This window comes from Pelodiscus sinensis, chromosome 26, assembly GCF_052426305.1.
Source record: "Pelodiscus sinensis isolate ZL-2025 chromosome 26, ASM5242630v1, whole genome shotgun sequence".
Taxonomy (NCBI): Eukaryota; Metazoa; Chordata; order Testudines; family Trionychidae; genus Pelodiscus; species Pelodiscus sinensis.
In genome coordinates, this window is record NC_143077.1 from 22,127,323 (window position 1) to 22,151,609 (window position 24,287).

At 46.5% G+C, this 24,287-nt stretch overlaps 1 protein-coding gene across 1 annotated transcript in view; it reads right to left on the reverse strand.

Annotated features, from left to right (window-relative positions):
* RLF (RLF zinc finger) overlaps positions 1-24,287 on the reverse strand; it is a 114,761-nt gene that overhangs the window by 59,889 nt on the left and 30,585 nt on the right. Inside the window, exon 4 of the mRNA XM_075909195.2 lies at positions 15,189-15,321. Within this exon, the coding sequence (XP_075765310.2) occupies positions 15,189-15,321 (133 nt within the window). The remainder of the gene's footprint in view (positions 1-15,188; positions 15,322-24,287) is intronic.

A 24,287-nucleotide genomic window follows, 5' to 3' on the forward strand; every position in this document is an offset into this window, starting at 1 on the left:
CTGATCAGTTTTAGCAGCGGCTGAATTGGGGAAGTGGGGGGGAAGCAGCTCCAATGGTCCAACTGCCCGGAGCACTTCTGAGTTCCTGATGGTGCCGGACCATTGGAATTTTACTGTATCTTGGAAACAGTAGCCAATCAGTTGTTTTAATTGTCATATTTGAATTCAGCACATCAAAATACATAATAAATAGCACATTTTATCTCTGAAGCAGACGACATCTAAAAAATTGTAGACCAGTGTTATCTGTTCACTCTGCTTCCAGAAAGGACTGAAATTCCAACAGGGTGGTGGTACATGGCTTACAATAGAGGGATGTTAAATCAAGGTTGTCTTCTGCTGAACTACGAACATCCTAGATAACATACTAGCTTTTACCCAGTAGGACTTGTTTGTCAGGGACAGACTCCCTGGCAATGAAGCCACTTAAGTAGGACTCTAGGTCATTTGTTGAGACTGATCAGGAGTCACTTGATAGAGGAGACTGCAAAATTGCAAAGGAATGGAATGGCTTTCCTCAAGAGTCCTTTTTGGCTGCTTTTCATCAGCTTAAGATACAGGCAGCTACTGCAGGTGCAGGATGCAGTTAGGGACACAGATGGTATCCCTAAGATTCCAAAGGGATAAGATAAGAGCGAGGGGCTGTATGTCCAGCATGTGCTATAGATATCTCTCTGCCATCAACATCTTATGCTTAAGTAAAGACCAATACTGTTCTGTAAGTCTACGCAAAGTGCTATTATCTTGCTATATATTTTAGAAATGTGCATCTGCCTGTCCATCCGACAGTCCATTTGTTCAAGAATTCCTCCTAAATGATAAGAGCTAGGACCACCAAATTTGGTATGCAGATTCCTCTTAAAACAAGGTAAGGATCTGGTTGTGCCAAGACAATGGGATGAGCCTGGAATTTGATTGTTTTTCATAAAATGGAAAAGAAGGGGTCTGGCTTGAGAGTGTTATACTGTAGAATGACCACAGAGGGGCAGCAAGGAGCCAAAGATGGGAACTGGGATAGCTATAACCTCATTGGGCCAGCAGGGGTGGGGAAATGGACAACTATTCTACTATGCATTTCAGAGTTTGTTTATACGAATGTCCCCCAGCTGGTGGACATGCACCCCTCCCCTATCTGTGTCCACTGCAGCAGCCCTGGACAGGTGCTTCTCACCTGTCCCCAACCTGCTGGTGAGCGAGGGCTGGTCCTCTCTCCCAGGGCAGTCTGCATACTGAATCCCTCCATTCCCAGCTCCACTCCAGAACAATGATTTAAAGGAAGAAAAATGAAAATTAAATGATTTTCATTAAAGGACCCAAGCAATGGCGGGTAAATCTTCTAAGTACAGCCTCTCTCCGAGTTATGAACGAGTTATAGACCAAACACTTGGCCATAACTCGATCCGTTCATACTCAGACCCTGCTGAATTACACATGACCGCGCTGTTCATAAGCGCGGGTCGCGTTTGTAACTCGGGGACCGCCTTTACGACTGCTCTATGAGAGCTTTGGTTGTAAGTGTGAACGGTCGTAACTCGACCATTCGCAACTCGGGGAGTGACTGTATGCTCCATTTAACAAGTAGAGCTTTAAAAATGTAAGCCACCTTCAAATGAGATTCTGGGAGACCATCTGTTTAAAACTACAGTAGAGTCTGTGGAATCAACACCTAGCTCAGATACTAGGCTACTGGAGAGCTTGCAGCTCTCAGGAGAGGGTTGTAGAGAAAGGCATGCCTAGGGACCCCCAAGACAGCGAACAATGACTTGACTCTGTTCAGATGCTTATATATTAAAACACCCAGGCATTCAGCCTTTGGGTACCATCAACGCACTGGTGGGCTGCTAGCAGTGAGAGCCTAACTGCATCAGACACACAATATGTCTTTGAACTGCGATCTTCATTTTCAGTTCAACTAACTAGTAAATTCAACAATATTCCCTATTCATGTCTCTGTACATGTCCACAAATAGATCCTCTCTGCTCCCCCTCTTTCTGGACAATGTTCCACCTCCATGGATCAAGTCCGCCCATCTCCCTCAATTCCAATGTATAGCAGCAGCAATCACTACAGCAGTGGTCTCCAACCTTTTTAACCACAAGATCACTTTTTCAATTTAAGTCAATGGAAGATCGACCTCAAACCCAAATACCTTGCCCTGCTTCCTTCCCACCCCTTCTGAGGCCCCACCTCTGCTTCAAGGACTCACCCTGCTCACTCCATCCTTCTTCCTCCCCCATCCTCACTCCCACCAGGCTGGGATAGTGGGTTAGGGTGCAGGCTCTAGTCTTGGGCCAAGGGGTTTGGCCTGTGGGAGGGGCTCCAGGCTTAGCCCAGGGTGGGGGATTGGGGTCCAGGAGAGGTTTCAGGGTGCAAGCTCTGGGAAGGTGTTTGGGTGCAGGGGGAGCTTCAGGGCTGGGACAGGGCTTTAGGAAGCAGGCTCTGGCTGGGCACTATTAACAGAGACTGCTTCCGGGCACGGCCAGATTAAGATCTTTAGAGGCCCTAAGCACTGAAAAGATTATATTGACCTCCCCCCCCCCCCATATGAAATTCAAAATAAAAACAATACTATACTGTAAAATCTTTTTTTTTTTTTGGTGCCCCTGCTTTTTTGGTGCCCTAAGCACGTGCTTCGTCTGCCTACTGGGTAATCCAGCCCTGCTTCCAGGTGGTGAAGCAGTGGGGTTAAGGCAAGCTTATTCCTGCCCTGGACCTGCATCACTTCTGAAAGCAGCTGGCATGTACAGCCATGGCACCATGTGCTGCCCCCCATCTACAGGCATTGAGCCCACAGCTTCTACTGGCCATTGTTCCCCATTATTGATCAATAGGAGCTGCAGTAGTAGTTTCTGAAGGCAAGGACAACATGCAGACCCCGCTTGCTCTGCCTCTCTCAACGGCTGCAGGCACATGACATCCCTATGGTAAATGCTGCTCCTGGAAGTGGCTAAGTACTCCAGCCACAACAGATTAGAGTTAGACTAAAATACAAGAGTAAAAGAAATGAAAATGATGAAATGCACAGACCAGTCAAAACCCCAAAATAACACACTTTGCAAGCAGTAAAAGAGATAACCACCCACATGTGTGTTGGTCGAAAGAGGAGAGTAAAGGACAGCGTGCGTTTGTGAGAATGACAGATTTTCATTGCCAAGTTCCCTCCATCCTCTTCTCTCTGTGTGGAGCTAGGGTACAGGAGTGGGGGGAGGAGGGACACCCTGACATCAGTGCCCCCCTTCTCACTCCCACAGCCTGCACAGCAAGCAGGAGACTCCCAGGGGTGCAACGCCAAGGCAGAGGGCAAGAGCAGCAGGGCAGTGGGTGGAGGGGCAACTGAAGTGCCAGCTCGTCATAGCTTCGTGGCCAAACTAGTCAGGATCACCTGTCAAAGGGTCCAAGATCTATCTACTGGTATATCCCTATCTACTGGTTGGTGACCACTGTGCTACAGTAACAAAAGCATGTTAGTACTAAAACAGGCATGTCCAAAGTCCGGCCCGCGGGCCAATTGCAGCCCGTGTTCCGGTTTAATACGGCCCCACAGGTAATTTGGCAATATCTATCTTTTATGGCCCCCAACGAATCCATATGTATTGAGATGAATACATTGTAAAATCTCAGTTAATGTCAGTTGGTCTAAATCAGTTAAATATATTTGGACACAACATGTATACTTGGTGTTATGTTCCTGTTCATATTTTTTGAACTTAAAAGTTGACAGACAACCTTTATTACCAATAATATGTAATGTACTTTACAATGTTCCTGACATATTTCAGCTTCCTGGATTTTTTTTTCATCTGGCCTTCAGATATGAAAGGCAGAGTGATTTAACACCTGTTTAGATTTGTCATCCATGTGACGAAATGAAAAGTATGCCGTTTGCAATAAACTTTGCATAAAATAGTTAATTTGCATTTAATTTTAATGGTTCAAAGAATGTCAGGCAAAATGGTCGGCCCTCACGCATGTTCACTTCATCAAATTTGGCCCTCTTTGAAAAAAGTTTGGACACCCCTGTACTAAAACATAGTAAAGCCTCTGCCGTCATCAAAAATATCAAGGGATGTACTAAAATTAATTTCAGTTCAGTTTCAAATTCTAATGGCTACTAAAGTAAGCTATATTACACATGGAGCATAAAGAAAGTTCGGGGGGCTGACACCGAACACTCACTGTAGAGTGGCTATTCTCTGCTCAAAGGTGGGGAGAATAGCAAATTGGAAGCAAGGAGGAATTTTGACAGTTTTCTGTGCAACTTCTGAATGATCTAGCCTTTCTGATTAATCCGCACCACTAAAACTCCTGATCAGTTTAGAAATCTCCCCACATTGTAGTTACTCCGCTATCTTCTTCTATGACCTACAAACACAGTCTAGCCTGGCTCATATCCATTCAGAATGCTGCTGCAAAGATCAATTTCCTTGGACAATAGCATTCCTTTCTTTTATCACCTCCTCTGGCTTCCATTTCTCTTGTGGGGAGGGAGAAACATACTGTTTGTCTTCACTTTTAAGGCCTTTCATGGCAAGTTTCTACCGTAACCATAATTTCTCATTCCCTATCAAGTTCTTGATGCTAGTCTCCAATCAGCCCACAAGCCAGCCTTCAAAGCCCACTTACATTTTCCAACAAGCACCTCTGTTCTTTCTCTCATGATGTCCCATACGCTTGTGATGGCTCCTTGCAAACTTCTGCAAAGCTACCTCAACCTTTAATTTCTACTCAAAACTCTTCTTTGCCATCATGCTTAGAATGATTAGGCTGCTGCTATTCAGACTATTCATCATGATGGCCAATATTGTCTCATTGGGTCCTTTTTACCCACCTTACACCTGGTATCTTTTGTCTTGTAATTAGATTGCACGTTCCTTGGGGTAGACACCATCATTTTGTTTTGTGTCTGTATAGCACCTAGCGCAACTGGGTTCTGGTCCATAACTAGGGACAGTGTTCCCTCTAATTTTTTCCATACATGTGCAACACAAATTTTGTTATGTGCACGGAAATGTGTGAATGTGCACCACCAGTAGAAATGCATGCTGCTGGCTGTGAGCATTGTGGGTGCTCTGCTAATCAGTTGAGTAGCATTTCAATCTCATCTGAGTGGTTACTCAAGTGTTCAGATTACAGGAACACAGACTAGGGCTCATAGGCCCTAGTAAAAAATAAATAGTGACCTTTTATCACCCTCATGAGGTTGAACAGTCATACTGGATCAGATAAAAGGTCCCTGTAGTTCAGGATCCTGTCTTCTGACAGAGGCAAGTGCCAGATGATCCAGAGGCAATGAGCATAACAGGTAATCACCAAATGATCCATTGCCTGTTGTTCATTCCCAGCTTCTGGCATACAGTCTAGGGACACCATCCTTACCCATCCTTGCTACTAGCCATTGATGGACCTATCCTCCAGGAACTTACCTAGCTCTTTTTTGAACACTTATAGTCTTGGCCTTCACAACATCCTCTGCCAAAGGAGTTCCACTGATTGTGTATTATCTGAGAAATACTTCTGTGTGTTTCAAACCTGCTGCCCATTAATTTCATTTGGTGACCCTAGTTCTTGTGCTAGGAGATAATTGTTACTCTTTAATAAAGAATTGCTTTAGTCAGTGTTTGCTGACTTGCACGGGACTGGTACTGGTTCACTGAGAAATAGGGATGTGAAGGACTAGTCACTTCACAAGCAAATGCTAATAGGATAGTCAACTAGTTGCTTCCTCACCCTTGCTGCCTCTATCAGATGGAGGCAGCAAGGGTGGGGGAAGAAGAGGCAGGTACTTCAAAGTGGCAGAGGCACACTGAGACCAGGGTCAGCTGCTCTGTGCAGCGCTGCCACTTTGAATGCTGCAGGGAGCCTGGCATCAGGTTCCTCGCAGCATTTCGAAGCGGCAGCGCTCCGTGCAGTGCTGCCGCTTTGAAATGCAGTGTGGAGCCTGCACACTGGCACTGCTGCTTTGAACACCACGAGGAGCCCGGTTTCAGGCTCCTTGCGGCATTTCAAAGCAGCAGCGCTCTACAGAGCCCAGGGTCAATGGGGGAGTCTCCCGCTGACCCCAGGCTTCAGAGCTTTCACTTTTGAAATGTATCAACACTTCTAGAGCTGTTGCTACACTTCAAAAGTGGAGGCACTATCAACTAATCAAATAGTCAATGCAAAAATGCATCGACTATTCAATTAGTCAGTTACCCAATACTTACCATCCTCACTGAGAAACAAAGTCCTAAACGAGAAAACAAGCATGTTACTTTATGCTGTAATTGAGGTTCTTCAAGAGATGTCCCCTACTGGGGGGGGGGGGGGGGAATCCATCCAGAGGGTGCTCTTCTTTAGGTGATGGAGTGCCCTGTGCCTCCAAGCCAGAGAATTTCAACAGCAGTTCCTGGGTGGGTGGCACATGTGCTTCCCCCTATTTCACACCTGTCAGGGTAGTTTATTAGTGTTGCACAGCCACTCCTTCCCCTCCCAGCAACACTCAGTTCCCCCTCTACCACAGAGAGCCAATTAAAATTCCAAAATAGAGGACAGGAGGGGGTAGCGCAACACCCACAGGGACACATCTCGAAGAAACTCAGTAACTGCCCTAGGCGAGAAACCCTCTCTTCTTATTTGAGCAATGTCACTGTGGGTGCTTCGCTTACGGTGACTGTATATCTGTGCCCCTTAGATGGGAGGAAAGGTTGAGTTAATTTTGAATAGACAATAGGCAGGGGTGGCAGGTTTGTATAATTTTTGGTGGTGCCCCATTAGCCACTCCCCCTAACCTCTGTTAACCACGCCCCGACCCACATTAGCCACACTCCTTGACCGCTGTTAACCAGGCGTCTGGAGGTAACATGCTCGGGGCAAGATGGACACATGACCAGAAGTAAAAGGTGTCATGTCACCCCTATCGAAGGACTTTTCCCACCATCCTCCTACCAAGAGGGACTAGTTTGGCCCCCACCAAACCCACCTCATGCAACTTTCCTGCAATTGCATTAACCCAATGTGTGTGACATTAACTCCGGGGCAGAGAGGCTAGGGGAAGTGTTCCCTCTAAGGCTATGTTTACACTCGTGGCTTCTTGCACAAATACAGCTGTTACACACTGTCCACCTGCTCTTGCACAAGGAAATTTACGGTATGGCATGGTAAGAGAGGGTGTCTTGCGCAAGAGCTATGCTCTTTTCTAACAGGTGTAAGCTCTCTTGCGCAAGAGGGCAGAGTGGATGCTTGCACAAGAAATCCTTACGGCTAAAATAGCCATTGGAGCTTCCTTGCGCAAGAGAGCTTCTACACTGCCATGGATGCTCTTGCGCAAAAGCACAGCTCGCACATGGCAGTATGGACGTGTTCTTGCACAAGAGCACACTATTCCATAGTGTAGAAAAGATACAAAGTATGGCAAGAGACCACCAGCTTAGCCAGGAGATCTTGAATGATCTCAACATTAAAAAGGAGTCCCATGAAAAGTAGAAACTAGGTCAAAGTACAAAGAATGAATATAAACAAATAAGTATGCAGGGGGTACAATTAGAAAGGACAAGGCACAAAACAAGCTCAAACTTGCTAAGGACATAATGGCCAACAAAAAAACATTCTACAAATACATTAGAAATAAGAGGAAGATCAAGAACAGAGCAGAACTGTTATTCAATGAAGAGGGAGTGGGGGTAGAAAGGAAATGTGGAAGTGACAGAAGTGCTTAATGACATCTTTGTTTTGGTTTTCACCAAGAAGTCTGCTGGCAATTGGGTGCCTAGCATAGTGAATGCTGGAGAATATGAGGTAGGGTCAGAAGTTAAAATAGGTAAAGAAGAAGTTAAAAATTACTTAGAAAATTAAGTATCAGAGGGGTCGCCGTGTTAGTCTGAATCTGCAAAAGCGGCGAGGAGTCCTGTGGCACCTTATAGACTAACTGCAGTGTAGGAGCATAAGCTTTTGTGGGCAAAGACCCACTTCGTCAGATGCAGGGCATAAGCTTTCTTTGCCCAGGAAAGTTTATGCTCCTACACTGCAGTTAGTCTATAAGGTGCCACAGGACTCCTCGCCACTTTTTTAGAAAATTAGAGGTCTTCAAGTCACCAGAGCCTGATCAAATGCTTCCTAGAATACTGAAGAAGTTAATGGCTCAGTTACCTCCTCAATTAACTATCGTCTTTTCAAAGTCAGAGAAGACTAGAAAAGGGCAAAGATAGTGTCCATCTATAAAAAGGGAAATAAGGACAACCCAGGAAACTATAGACCAGTCACAGCTTCACTTCTGTGACAGGAAATCAATGGAACATGTAGAAAAGGGGTGGGGAAGCTAAGGCCTGGGAGTTGGATGCGGACCCCAGCTTGCCTGGATCCAGCCCATGAGGCTCAGGGCTCCGCCCAGCACTGGGTAGCCTCCACTGGCACTTCAGTCCCCCCGCCATCTCCCCACAGGGCTGGAGCATGCAACATCTAGTAGGCTGGGCCCCCCTAACCTCGGGGTTTTGGTTAGTTTTTAGTGGTCCCCCCCCACTTGTGTGCAGCCCCCGACTGATTTTTCTGTGAGTCAGCAGCCCCTGACCCAAAAAAGGTTCCCCACCCAATCTAGAATATAAGGTGATAGGTAACAGTCAGCATTGATTTATAAAGAACAAATCATGTCAAAACAACTTGATAGCTTTGATAGGATAACAAGCCTTGCTGATAAGGGGGGATTGGCATATGTCGTCGTGACGGCGCATTGGGGGTCCCCCGTCTCCTGCACCCCCGAAATGGCACGAACAGACTCCGCCAGCCGGTAGAATAGAGGTGGTTTATTGCTTCTCTAGTATACAGCACAGCACAGATGTCATCAGGTTACAGGGCAGGCCTAGGATGCCTCAGCCCCCCTTGATATGGGGCAGGGGTCTCGGCTTCTAAACCCCCCAGCCTGTTGCTGAGGCTGCTTCCTCCGTGCTCCCAGACAGAAACTAACTCACTCTCCTCCAGCCCTGCCCCCCAGCCAGGGGCAGCATCCACCTTCCTTTGTTCCTCTCCATCGGGGGTAGCTGGTCAGACGGGTTGAGATACCCTCTTTGCATAATGACTCATCGCCTGTCTTGCTCGGTGGTGCTACAGACAGTAGCCAGTGAGTTAGCAAGTTACCCCCACTACGTCACAGTCGTATACTTAGACTTCAGTAAAGCATTTAATACAGTTTTACATGACCATTTCAATATACAATATAGTAAATGGGGCTACTATAACTGGTTGGATAACCAGTCTCAGAGAGTAGTTATCCATGGCTCAGTCATATTGAAAGGACATAACAAGTGGGGTTCCCCAGAGATCAACTTCGGTACTGGCTCTGTTCAACATCTACATCAGTGGTCTCCAACCCAAGATCACTTTTTAAATGTCAGAACAAGCCAAGATCTACTGCCCCATCCTTCCCCCAAGACCTCACCGCTTCCTTGAAGCCCCACCCTCTCTGTTCTTCTCTTCTCCATCACTTGCTATCCCCAGCCCTTATACACTCTCAGGGTATGACTACACTGCCACTTTTTTTCGATTCTTCTGTAGAAAGAGGTTTTTCCAACGTTTAGCTTATCTAAACCGGGCCAAATGTCAGAAAAAACCCTTCTTTCAGGACCCCCCTTATTCCTTGTGGAACGAGGAATACAGGGGTTACCGAAAGAGCATGTTTGCTCTTCCGCTAAAAAAAAAGCAGAAGAACAAACACGTCCCTGGACACGGAAGAGTTTTTCCAGGATACCTCTGGAATCCCAGAAAAACTCCTGCAGTCCAGCCGTACTCTCACTGGTGGGAGACAGGATATGTGGGCTCTGGGATGGGAATGAGGGATTTGAGTGTGGGAAGGGGTGAGAGGTAAAAGCTCTGGGAGGGAATTTGAATGCAGGAGGAGGTGGAGAAGAGGACGCTGGCTCGGGGAGGAGGCTCCTGGCTGGAGAGTGTTGGGGTCAGGTGGAGGGTTGGGGTACTGAGCAAGCTGCAGGCTTGTGGATGTGAGGACGCAGGAGTTTGGTTGTGGTGTGGGAGGAGCTCAAAGCACGGAGGTTGGGTGTATGATGGGTTCAGGACACAGATTTGCAGTGTGTGGATGGTGCAGAAGTGTTGTGGCAGAAGACTGAGGATGTGGGGGTGCAGGAGTTTGGGGATGAAAGAGGCTCTGGACAGGGGGTTCCAGTGTATGATAGGCTCAGATCTAGGGTCAGGGGGTGGGGTGGTGCAGGAGTGTTATGATGCTGCACCAGATGGGGGCTTGGCCCCAACTGAGGGTTTGTTGGCCAGGCTTCATTTTTAAATAAAATATTATGTTAACACAAAAAAATTCAGCACTATCTTTATTTATGAGAAGGGTGGAGAACCTGACTCACAGAAAAGTTAGTTGTTGCCATGCAAGTGAGATGCAAAAAAAAAAAACTCCTCCAAACCCCCCCGCTCCCCCGCCCAAGCCTCAGTAATATGGCCCCAACTGTCCTGGTGGGAGCAGGGGACATGGTACTGGGGAAGGGTGCCAGTAGGTGCTGTGGCAGGGGACAGTGTGCCCGTGGGTGCTGGGGCAGGAGACAGGGTGCCAGTAGGTACTAGGACAGGGTGCCTGGGGCAGGGAGTCCCCAGCACGCACCTTCTCCAGGGACTCCTCCCTCTGCGCAGAGGAGAGAAGCCCTGGCATGCACCTCCTCCCGGGTCTCACCCCCCCCCCCCCCCCCCCGGCAGAGGAGGGAAGCCCCGGCAAGCGCCTCCTCCTGGGACTCCTCCCCCCTCCGCAGAGAAGGGAAGCTCCAGCATGCACCTTCTCCTAGGACTCCCTCCTCCTCCTCCCCCCTGCCCCAGAGGTGGGAAGCCCTGGCGCATGCTTCCTCCCAGGACTCTTCCTCCCTCCCCCTCCAGAGAAGGGAAGCCCCGGCACATGCCTCCTCTGAGAACTCCTACTCCCCTTCCCCCCTCTGTACAGCAAGTCCCTGGCACTCCACAGACTTGGGTCTGGTACCGCATCAGCTGTTTGAGAGAGGGGGAGCAGAAAGTGCACTTCCTGAAACCCTGGAAGTGGCGCACAGCTGTCAGACTTCCTTCCATTCTGCAGGAAGCCAGCACTACTTTCATTGTTGCTGGAGGTAGGTAGTGGAGCTTCTTGAGGGACTGGTCGAGCTCTCCCGATCGACCAATCAATCGCGATTGATGGGTTGGTGACCATGGGTCTACATCAATGGATTTAGATAATGACAAAGTACTTTCATAAAGCTTGTGGATGATACCAAGCTGGGATGGGCTGCAAGTGCTTTGCAGGACAGGGTTATAATTCAAAATGATCTGGACTAACTGGAGAAATGGCTTGAGGTAAACAGGATGGAGTTCAGTAAGGACAAATGTAAAATACTCCCCTTAAGGAGGAACAATCAGTTGCACACATAAAATGGGAAGTGACTGTATATGAAAGAGTACTGCAGAAAAGGATCTTAGGGTCAGTGTACCACAAACACATTTTTTGCAGCAGTGTCACACTGTTGTGAAAAAAGGTAACATTCTGGGATGTATTAACAAAAGTGTAGTAAGCAAGTAATAATTTTTCTGCTCTAGTCTATGCTCATTAAGCCTCAACTGGAGTACTGTGTCCAGTTCTGGACACCACATTTCAGAAAGCATATGGAAGAGGAAGACAGAAGCAGACTGTGAGGGACTCCAAGAAGATCTCACCAAACTGAGTGATTGGGCAACAAAATGGCAAATGAAATTTAATGTAGATAAGTGTAAAGTAATGCACATCGGGAAAAATAACCCCAACTATACATACAGTACGATAGGGGCAAATTTGGCTACGACAAATCAGGAAAGAGATCTTGGAGTTATCGTGGACAGTTCTCTGAAAACTTCCACGCAGTGTGCAGCAGCGGTCAAAAAGGCAAATAGGATGCTAGGAATTATTAGGAAAGGGATAGAAAATAAGACCCAGAATATCTTACTGCCCCTGTATAAAACTATGGTACGCCCACATCTTGAATACAGTGTACAGATATGGTCTCCTCACCTCAAAAAAGACATTTTAGCCTTGGAAAGGGTTCAGAAAAGGGCAACTAAAATGATTAGGGATTTGGAACGGGTCCCATATGAGGAGAGGTTAAAGCGACTGGGACTTTTCAGTTTAGAAAAGAGGAGGCTGAGGGGGGATATGATAGAGGTCTATAAAATCATGAGTGGTGTGAAGAGGGCGGATAAAGAAAAGTTATTTATTAGTTCCCTAAATAGAAGAACTAGAGGACACTAAATGAAATTAATGGGTAGCAGGTTTAAAACTAATAAAAGAAAGTTCTTCTTCACACAGCGTGTAGTCAACCTGTGGAACTCCTTGCCAGAGGAGGCTGTGAAGGCTAGGACTATAATAGAGTTTAAAGAGAAGCTAGATAATTTCATGGAGGTTAGGTCCATAAAAGGCTATTAGCCAGGGGATAAAATGGTGTCCTTGGCCTCTGTTTGTCAGAGGCTGGAGAGAGATGGCAGAAGACAAATTGCTTGATCCTGTCTTCGGTCCACCCTCTCTGGGGCACCTGGTGTTGGCCACTGTCGGCAGACAGGATACTGGGCTAGAAGGACCTTTGGTCTGACCCAGTACGGCTGTTCTCATGTTCTTAGGAAGTCCAGCAAAGAGCAACAAAAATGATTAAATGTCTAGAAAACACAATTTACGAGGGAAAGGCTGAAAGAACTGGGGGGTTTGTTTAGTTTGGGGAAAAAACAGAGAGGATATAACAGTTTTCCAGTACAGGCAGTCCCCGGGTTACTAGGTTTGTTCTTAAGTTGAATTTGTACGGAACTCGGAACTGGCTCCAGATTCAGCCGCTGCTGCTGAAACTGACCAGCTTCCTGGAATCAACCACTGATCGGTTTCAACAGCGGCTGAATCTGGAGCCGGGGACAGAACAGCTGGGGCGCTGCCGGGTAGGTCCCCCCAGGACCAACCCGGCAGCACCCCAGCTGTTCTACCCCAGGCATCCACAACAAAAGCCTGGTCTGCTGGGGGGGGGGGGGGGGGAAGAGGCGCACTAGCTGCCCCCCCCCCCCAGCAGACATGGGAGACCCGGAGGAAAGTCGCGGAGGCGGTGGGGTTCTGCGGCTTTGCTCCGGGTGTCCCTGGTCCGCTGGGGGGGGTGGGTCCCCAGCAGACCAGGGACACCTGGAGCAAAGCTGCAGAGGCGGCGGGGTCCCACACCTCCAAGGCTTTGCTCCGGGTGTCCCTGGTCTGCTCAGGGTGTCCCTGGTCTGCTGGGAGGGGTCCCCAGCAGACCAGGGACACCCCTAGCAAAGCCTTGGAGGCGGCGGGGTCCTGCGCCTCCAAGGCTTTGCTCGGGGTGTCCCTCGTCTGCTGGGAACCCCCGCAGCAGACCAGGGACACCTGGAGCAGCTTTTCTTGCCCCGGAGGACGCGGTGGCAGGACCACTGCGCGTCTGGGTGGTCCCGCCGCCCGCGAGTTCCGGGCGAGAAAAGCCCCGTTCGTAAGTGCGGATCCGACCTAAGTCGGATCCGCGTAACTCGGGGACTGCCTGTACCTAAAAGGGTGTTACAAGGAAGCGGGAAGAAAAATTATTCTCCTTAACCTCTGATGATAGTCCAAGAAGCAATGGGCTTAAAACGAAGCATGGGAGGTTTAACCTGGACATTAGGAAAAACTTCCTAACTGTCATGGTGGTTAAGCACTGGAATAATGGACCTAGGAAGGTAGAAGAGTCTCCATCACTGGAGATATTTAAGAGCAGGTTAGATAAATATCTATCAGGGATTATCTAGATTCATGGTGTCCAACCAGTTCTGAAGCTATAGCCACTCCTGTATGTGTGGTGTGTGGTCTACTGTGCTCTTGTGGCTCAGATCTGATACTGGCTTGCAGAGGCAAGAAAAACCTGAGATGAAGAAAGTTCTCTCTCCTCATCCTGCTCAATGGAAGAGGAGGAGCAGATGCAGCTAGTGGCATGCATGGTATACTTTTGAGGTACATGTTTCCCTCAAGCACATGAGGGAGTGTCTATCCGATAGCTACTGCCTCACAGCAAGACATACGTTTAAATCCAGGAGATCCTGGCATTTCCAAGGGAATATTCCGTGATGCAAATATATGTATATTTTTTAATATGGGGAGAAGAAAACTAGGAAGTCTTGACCAACTAATCCAGCCGTACTAATAACACTAATCTGTTATATATAGAAACTGTTAAAAAGAAACCCTCCGGTACAGCAAGTGAAGGCACTGCTGTAGCTCTGACTTAAAGGATGGCTAAGAAGCATCTAAGTGTGGGGGATGGCTGCACAACGCTAATCAACTACCCTCAAAGGCACAAGACTGGAAGACTGCATGTGCAGCCCAGCCAGGTGCTGCTGTCAAAATTATCCAGCTGGAGGAGCAGGGCACTCAGTCACCTAAAATAAAACACCCACAGGTTCAACACTCGAAATAACTTATTTTTAACCTTTGCAAGTGACCTTTAACATTCTCTCCATTTGCAAATGAATGCAGGGATAAGAATTGGTAAAGACTTATGAAAGTCAATCTACTGAAGTTTTGGGGAAGGAGAGAAATTCTACCTTCAGGGTGTGTCTAGACTACAGGGTTTTGTCGACAAAACTAAACCTGCGTCTACACTACCGCTGAGTTCTGTCGACATTATGTTGACAGAACTCAGTTTTGTCGACGCTGGTAAACCTCATTTTACGAGGAATAACGCCTTTTGTCGACAGAGTTCTGTCAACAGAAGGCATTATTGCATCAACACTGTCCTTTGCATCTACACTGCCATGTCGACAAAGCAGCTTGCTTTGTCGACAGAACTGAATGTAGTCTAGAAGCTTTGTCAACAGAAGCTTTGTCGACAAAACTTCTGTCGACAAAAGTCTGTAGTCTTGACGTACCCTCACAGAAAATAAACATTTCTCCAGAAGACTGTTTTTTAAAACGGTGGTTTTTTCCCCCAAGATCCTCAAATTTACACGGTTAAAAACGGCCTGGGGCTGGGACATATTAGTAAATATAAGTGGTGGGCAGCATACCAATGAGAAAGTTTCATGATAAATGCAGTTTCTCTTGTGGTTAGCACAATATAGCTCCAAGTGAAATATAACCAAGTTCTGTAGTAATGAGAAGTTCAAATCAGGATTAACAAGTAGCAGCCCCCATCCAAATCCAAAAGTGTATCAGTTTTTTGAACTTCATACATTATAAATCAATCTCACTTCTTACCTTCTTCTGCTTCTACTGGCTGCTGTGATAGAATCTTAAGAAGAACTGGATTTTTCCACACTCCTTCCCTAGTAATGTCAACCAATATTTGGAGGTTATTATTGCCAAATTCCAGTAAAGCATCATGTGAATCCTATAAAACAAACAACAAAAATAAACAGAAACCCAAAATTCATTAAGAGAATTTTAAATAGGATTAAATATTTATTTTAACTTGGGCAACAACCAGCCAACTATACTGTTTTGGCATTATACCAGTAAAAAAATGTTTAAACACCTGTCAGCTGCATCATGGTAATTTCTGAATGCTTAATTTCTGTTGTGCTGGGTTGGGACACTACAATGTTACTTGTTAGTAAACTGGCTTTAAATTCTGCAGCTGGGTCTTCTGGTTGATGCAGCATTCTGGTTAGACATCTTCAGTTAGACATTTTCATGAGTTAAATGAAAAAGAAGCATCCCTAAAATAGCCCAGGTCCTATTTATTTTTGTAGTAAATATATTTACACTAACTCTTCATTTTCTGTGTGCCTCAAATTTTCCTAGCTGAACCAAAGTAGTCAAAGGGAAAAATGGAAGTTTTGGCAGAAGATTAAGGATATTTGGGGCTTTTAATACCACGTAAAATGGGGGGTGTGACTGGAGAATTGTGGGATAAGAATATTAACTTGATTCATTTTAATGACCATTTAAAGAGCGTAGTAGTTCAGGACAGCAATACAGTAAATCCAGGATTTATTGGTGTTGTTTCCAACTATTTTATTATGTACTTAGCTGGTTGTTGTTGTACACGGGTGGACAACCCGTTCCAAGCAAAGAGCCAAGATATCAGTGGATCCAGCACAAAGAGCCAGGGCAAAGTTGTTGGGGGGGAGGGGGGCAGACAAGGGGGGAGAACTGCCCATTTAAGAAAATGCGTTGAGGCTTTTTGGCCACATCAGGCTCCCGCAAGCCGAGACGCCATCTTTAATACTCCATCTTCAATGGCCGCGCCGGATGGCTCCCCTGCCCCGGTGAGCATAGGTAGCTGGAAGGAGAGGGACATTTTGAGGGGCATGGGGAGGAGTGTGCGGGTGGCTTTACAAGCCACGGGGGGGAAAGGAGAGGGCTTCGCAAACCACACCCTGGGCAGGGGGTAGGGGGTGGGGCTGAATGCAGCTCATGAGCCATGGGTTGTCCACAGCTGTTCTTGTACTATCCTGGTGGCATGTATTTACATAGTTCATGTGCTTCTATCCATGCTAGCAGTTCTAGTGCTGAAACACACTAGACTTGCAAGCAAACATTTGCTTTTCACATGACCTATTATTCATAGTATAACTTTTGCTTACTTTGGTTCATGCACCAGGTCCATGCTTTAGCCTCTTTGCTTCCCATTGTAGGAGAAAGAATGCAGATTCTTAACTTGTCATCTTTCAGAGTTGATACTCTTTTGACATACATAAGACCAGTTCACACCTCAGAGAAAATTGCTATTTACTTTGCAATAACTGTGATTCTTGGAGACCTTGAAGATATCGTAAATCCCATTCAAGGAGTGCATGTGCCTCATGCACAGGAGATTCATGCACTCAGCTTTCTCATTCTTCAGTGGGAAAGCTTAAAAGGCATAAGACCCATAACCCTCCCTCAGTTCCCTTGCAATTCAAATCTTTTGTTAGTTAAGGACTCCTAACGCAGACAAAGAATTGGGATTATGGGGGCCCACCCATCAGTTGCATCAGTGAAACAGCCATCAATACTCTACAAAATCTGGTGTCTGTTTTGGGAATTAAGTCCAATGCATAACACTTGATAAAAGGGCAGTGAATTATTCCATGTTGTGGCCTTACAATGCAAATTGGAGAGCTCTAAACCAGGAGGAAGATGTCTCGAGTTCTAAAAGAGGTACACAGCCAACTGGAAACACTGACAAAGAACTGCAGTGTAATGCAATGTGTGATGCTATAGCCTCGGAATAACCACAGTTGTAGACAGAAGTAACAGAGGACAAAAACCTGATAGTTTGGGTTTGTTGCTGTAGTAAAAAGACCCACCAGATATTCTCAGGATTAAAATATTTTCTTCAGATGAACAGTGTACTTTTGGGAAGATGACAAGCAGGTTAACTATTCACAAAAATAATGAGACCACTTGAGTGACAATGAGAGAGGGTTTTCAACACCCAATTGTGCCTATGAAACATCATGTAAATAGGATAAACTTAAAAAAAAAACAAATAGTTTGGTAGCACTTTAAAGACTAACAAAATATGTAGATGGTATCATGAGCTTTTGTGGGCACAACTCACTTATTCAGATGACCATGTAAATAGGGCTAGTGATAAGTACTTGGCACTCACTTGCCTGGCCAAAGTTATACCATCTAGGATCACCATCATGTACTGAAAGCAGAGTGGATCGATTTAAATGAAAGCAATTTAAACAAACAAAAACAAAAAAAAAACAAAAACAAAAAAACCATGGACTTAAATCAAGTTTCCCAATTATACTTTTTCACATTTCTTCAAACAATGACACAAAGAGTGTATACGTTGTGTAATTTTTTTAGATACTTGATTTTTATTAATTTAGGAAATTGTACAAAATACTCATTACCCGTGTTAAGTTGCAGATGTAGGAATCTAAGCTGGAATGGTAAGAACTAAATCGTACACACAAACACAACATCACTAACATTTTATTAAGCTAAACCTTAAATGCTACATAAACGTTTCATATTTCCATTGTAGTAGTCTCCGGAGTTGCTGGCTGATGGCTGCCCTTACAGATTTTTATTTTTTAATTTTCATATTTTATTGACTAACACAGTGGTTCCCAATCTTTTTTATACTGTGGACTGGCAAACCCATTCGTGAACTTTTGGCAGACCGGTAACATGTTATTTGCATAGTTATTATGCAAACAAAACGTTACCCGTCTGCCAAAACCCCGACCCCCTGAGCCAATGCGAGCAGACGGCTTCAGCTCCAGCAGTCGCCACATGGTGGGCAGCTGCCACAGCTGAAGCCAGCAGTTTGCAGCAGCTCTGGGGGACAGGGCTGTGGGACATCTTGGCCCCCCGAGGCCCGCAGGGCCAACCCTAATTGCTAGAGCCACCCACCCCTCCACTACCCTCCAGCACCAGCCACTGACCCTAGAGTCCTCTGCACCCCGTCAGTGCCACCCTCCCACCCACCCCAGTGCTAGCCCCATGTCCCTTAGAGCCTCCAGTGCCAGTCTGTTCCTTAGAGTCTCCAGAATCCCCTCCTGTTTCCAATAGTAGCCCCACCTCCAGAACCCCTCAGTATTAGCTTCAGCCCAGAGCACTCCAATGCCAGCCCCCGCAACATTTTAGATCCCCCCCCCCACTTGCACTAGCCATGCCCTGAGCCCCCAGTGGCTGCCCTTTCCTCCTCACCTAGCCCTGCGCTGCCTCCCAGCTGCCAGCTAAGCGCTCTTGCCTGGGTCGCAGATGCTCTAAGACTGCTGTACAGGGCTCCGCATGGCCCTCTCACTGTGCAGCAAACCCCTCTTCCACATCCAGGAGGAGACCCTGCCCCTACCCGTCGTTGGTTGGCTGCGGCGTGGGGCAGGACACACCTCTCCCAACAGTGTTCCCCAGCCCAGGCTGCCAGCGGTTCATGGCTCAGCACCAGTCTGCAGATCAGCAGTTGGAACCACTGCTTTAACATACGAGTCCTCAGAATACTAAATCTACTAATTCTACAACTAGCTTTCATCTCCCTCGCTGTCTTTTTTATGCAGATCTGATTCCATGTTACCAAAAAAAACCTAGGACTGATTGTGCTTAGAGTGCACTTAATTTTGAAGTAAGCCCCACTGAACACAATTATAGCATGGGGTTCCACCTTTGGGAAAGCTGAGTTACGTTGAAGTAAAATAGGGAATAGACTTGGAGCATTACAGTCTGTGACCACAATATTCCAAAATAAGAGGCATGTATTATCTATCTATATTTTAGAAATTTGTATATCTTTCTGCAAATCTGTTTGTTGAAGAACTGCTCCTAAACAGTAAGACCTAGAAGCACCAAATATGGTATGTAGCTTCCTCTTATCCCAACTTAAAGCAAGGTCATGGTTTGGTTGTGCCAGGAAAATGGGATGTGCCTGGAATTCAATTGTTTTCTATTAACAATGGAAAGGGAGGGGGCAGAGGAGGAATGCAATATTCAATCACCACATGGGGCAGTGAGCGCAGGGGACAGCTATATTGCTGAGTGACAACTGGAGGCAGCTGCACCACCAACGAAGTGACTAGCTGAGGACAGGGCTCACCACCTTGCCTATACCTGTTCTCATGCAGAATAGCGAAGTCACGTGCAGAATAGCGAAGGCAAGTTCTGCTTTTGGTAGACTGCGCCCCACTGTATGGGAACGTCGAGGAATCAGCCAAACAACAAAACTGAAGGTCTACAGAGCAGTGGTACTCACCACCCTCCTGTATGCCTGTGAAACGTGGACTGTGTATCGGAGGCATGCAAGACAGCTTAATCACTTCCACATGATTTGTCTTCGCAGAATATTACGCATCAGATGGCAAGACAAAATACCAGACACTAAGGTTCTCTCTAGAGCAAGTTTACCGTCAGTCTACACTCTGCTGATGAGTGCACAGACTAGATGGGCAGGTCATGTCATTCGTATGCTGGACGAACGTATACCTAAGCAGCTCCTTTTTGGGGAACTCTCTACTGGTAAACGCTCGCATGGTGGACAGAGAAAACGTTACAAAGACACACTCAAGGCCTCCCTGAAGTCGTTCGGAATTGATACAACCACCTGGGAATCGCTGGCACACAACCGCCCTGCCTGGCACACAACCGCCCTGCCTGGCACAGTCTCATCCACAAGGGATACCAAGCTCTCAAAAAAAGGCACATCTCTGAAGCACAACACAAGCGCGTGCTGCGCAAGTCCAAAGCTACCAGCGCAACGATAGCAATGCCTACACATGTTTGCCCGACATGTTCCAGAACATTTGGTGCCCGAATTGGCCTGATAAGTCATCTTCGGACACACTGTATCCGGTCTCAAAGCACTTGGTGTTGAGGTCTTCATCAACCACGATGGACGAATAACTCCTCCATTTTTTGAGGAGTAACGTTGGTTCGAGCCAAGGGGTTTGATTTGAACTAACGCGTCCCGGCGCGCACTTCCTGGTTCGAATCAGCTGTGATTCGAACTAGCGTGCCGGCGAGATCATGCTAATGAAGCATGGGATATTTAAATCCCCGCTTCATTGACCATTTCGAATGCCTGCATTTGCATCCCTAGTTCGAACAAGGGTGCAAGTGTAGACACACCCTATATATCTATACATTGGTCTCTAAGGTTCTACAGCTACAGGACTACTTATATTAAAAGGCAGAGAGAGAGTCTGGAAGAAGGATGTATTACAAAGCTGATCCACATTGTTCAATATATCCATATTTTCATCCACATAATTTTCTCCCAATAAGCAGTTTTCCTTAGGTTTCATTCTTGCAGCTGAGCCCTGCATTTTCTTCTTGCACTGCTTACTCTTGACATGTTTTCCTTTTTATCAGGGAACAAATTTCTTTAAAATATTCTGAGATGGAAAAAAATCTGGGGTGTAAAAGAGACCCTGTGGCAAAAATGTAGGGGAATATAGAAAGTTGTGTGTATTGTCTAATGTCTTCTCTTTCTTTCCAGTCCATTCCACTGCTCCTTTCTATTCTGCCTCTGTCTTTTCTTATACATTGTCTCTGTCTTTAGATAATGTCTTTACTACTTCAGCCTTGCTTGGCCCAGGGCCACCATCACATAAGCAAAGACTATAAAACCATCTTTTCAAGCCAGTGTCTGTCTTTGCAATGTTAGCTTGCTGAAAAACAGAAAATGAAAGCCCAGAACATTCACAAAGCTGGACTAGAGAGATTCATTCATTTTTAAAAGACTAAGGTCTTCCGTTTAAAAGTTTTCCGTTAAAAGCATTTTCGGAAAAGCACGTCTAGATTTGCAGGACGCTTTTCTGGAAAAGCACTTTTTAGGGAAAAGCGTTGTGGCCAATCTAGACGCGCTTTTCCGCAAAAAAGCCCCGATCGCCATTTTCACGATAGGGGCTTTTTTGTGAAAAACTATGCCCGAACGGGAGCAGCATAGTATTTCCGGAAAATCACTGACAATCTTACATGAGATCGTCAGTGCTTTTCCGGAAATTCAAGCGGTCAGTGTAGATAGCAGGCAAGTTTTTCCGGAAAAGCAGCTGAACTTGCCAGTCTAGACACAGCCTAAGTGTAGATGTAGCATGTTTGGAATAAGATTTAATTGTAACATTTAAATGAGAAATTGTTTTATTTATGATTAAATATAATCTGATTTAAGTAAAATCTCTCTCATTTTATTTATTTATTTATATATGTGTATATGTGTATAAATAAAATTGTTCCTGCCAGACAACAGGATGACATCACATCATCAGTATGAACAGGCCCTGTCTTCGCATGCACTCCCTGCCTCGGACACTGTTTGGGGATCGGAAAAGCCCCCTGGCAGCCTATCCTGGGCAGATTCCGCCTCCCAAGGGTCCTGCCCACTCAGCTCTGGTCGTGGCCTTTTCAGATGGCCTTGTCCCCTGACCCAGGTGGCTGCTTCAGCAGGTGCAGGGCCCAGGACCCGGCCCACTCATGCTGGGAACAGAGGCAGGACCCGGCCAGGCCTGTTCTGCCCGTTGCAGCCCATGTTGGAATGCCATGCCACAGATCTCCCCACAAGCGAGAGGCTCCGGTGACCCATGGCCAGGCCCCTGGTTCAGTCACACCCTCCTGGGCTTGCTGCAAGCTGGGTAGGTCTTTGGGGACGGCGTGGTTATGCTGTACACAGCTCAATGGAACAGCTTCCTTGTTCCAGCCCCCTCTACCCAGTCCCCTCTCTTCTCTTCCCTGCGGCAGGGAGCCTATGCTGGCACTCCAGCACTCCAGCTTCATCCTCCCGCACAAGGCTGAAGTGACAACACTGGCTTCCTGCGGGGGAAGAAAGCCACAAGACTCCTGCACATTGTCACTTCCCTTTCCTTTCCCCCAGTTTGGGGAACAGCAGCACAGGGATATGCTTCAAGGAGGCTTTTCTCGCTGCTTGGCAAGGTGGTGAGTGATGGGGGGGCGGTTCTCAGCATGAGGGTGGGAGTGCAGGGGTGAAGCTGGAGTAGGCCCCCAGCACGGCCCCAGACTGCTCACACACACCTGTCAAGCCAAGACCCTGCACCCACGGCTCCCTCACAAACACCCTCCGCTGAGACCCCACATCCCCAGCCCTCTCACTCATACCCAAGCAGAGCGAGACCCCACACCTCTAGCCTCCTTACCACCCTGCCAAGAGCTTGCATCCCTGCCACCTCTCACACCTCCACTAAGGCCCCTTCCCCCTGGCCAGACACTTACTCCCAGCCTAGCCTTGCTCCTGCCTCCTCCCCACTGGCCAGACACCCTGCTCCCAGCTCACTCCTGCCTCCAGGCCAGATACCTACCCCCAGGGAGGAGGGTTGGCAAGCATAGCTTTCACGCTCTCTTGATCATGAAAGCCGCTGGGGAGGGTGGCAAGCATAGTAAGCAGGGTTGCAGCCCCCTAAATTTTTGTTAAACATACATTGATTTTTATCCACACTGACTGGAAAACAGTCTGGAGTACTTCAGAGGCAGCAAAGTCACAAGGATCTTAAGTCAGGATAGCTTTGTAAAGAACAAATAATGTCAAACTGATCGAATAGCTTTCTCTGATAGGATAACAAGTCTTGTGAATAAGGGAGAAGAAGTGGACATGATATACCTAGACTTTAGTAAAGCATTTGATAAGGTATTGCATGATCTGCTTATCAATAAACTAGGGAAATACAACCAACATGGGGCTACTATAAGGTAGGTGCATAACTGTTCTCAGAGTAATTATTAATGGTTCATAGTCATGCTGGAAGGATATAACAAGTGGGGCTCCACAGGGGTCTGTTTTGGGACTGGTTCTGTTCAATATCTTCATCAACAATTTAGATGACGGCACGGAGAATATGGTTTGTGGCAAGGAGAATATGGTTTGCAGATTATTAAGTTTGCAGATGATGCCAAACTTAGAGGGGTTGCAAGTGCTTTGGAAGATAGGGTCATAATTCAAAATGATCTGGACAAACTAAAGGAATGGTCTGAGGTAAATAGGATGAAGTTTAATAAGGACAAATGTAAAGTACTCCACTTAGGAACAATCTGTTTCACACATACAAAATGGGAAGCGACTGTAAGGAAGGAGTACTGCAGAAAGAGATCTAGGGATCATAGTGGACCACAAGCTAAGTAGGAGTCAACAGTGTGACACTGTTGCAAAAAAAGCAAGCATGATTCTGGGATGCATTACTAGGAGTGTTGTGAACACGACACAAGAAGTGATTCTTCCACTCTACTCTGTGCTGATTAGACCTCAGTTGGAGTATTGTGTCCAGCTCTGGGCACCACATTTCAGGTAAGATGGACAAATTGGAAAAGGTCCAGAGAAGAACAACAAAAATCATAAAGGTCTAGAAATCATGGCCTAGGAGGGAAGACTGAAAGAATCGGGCTTGCTTAAGCTTAGAAAAGAGAAGACAGAGGGTACATGATAGTAGTTTTCAAGTATCTCAAACGGTGTTACAAGGAGTAGAGAAAAATTGTTCTTGGCCTCTGATGATAGGACAAGAAGCAATGGGCTTAAATTGCCGCAAGGGAGATTAGCTGGACATTAGGAATAACCTTCCTAACCATCAGGATGGTTAAACACTGGAATAAATTACCCAGGGAGGCTGTAGAATCTCCATCACTGGATATATTTAAGAGCAGGTTAGATAGACAGCTAGATCAATGTTTCTCAACCTTTCTGTATAAAGAACCCCCTTTAAAAAAATTCTAAGTATCCCCAGTACCTAGTTTTCAGACACACAATTTTTTTTCTCTACTATAGCAACACATTTGTTTAAATTATTTAATCGTAGCCGGGCGGGCGATGAAATTTTTGGGTGTAAAAAGTGACTTTTCTCAAGTACCCCTAAGGGTACTCATACCACTGGTTGAGAAACACTGATCTAGATGGTGCTTGGTCCTGCTGTGAGGGCAGAG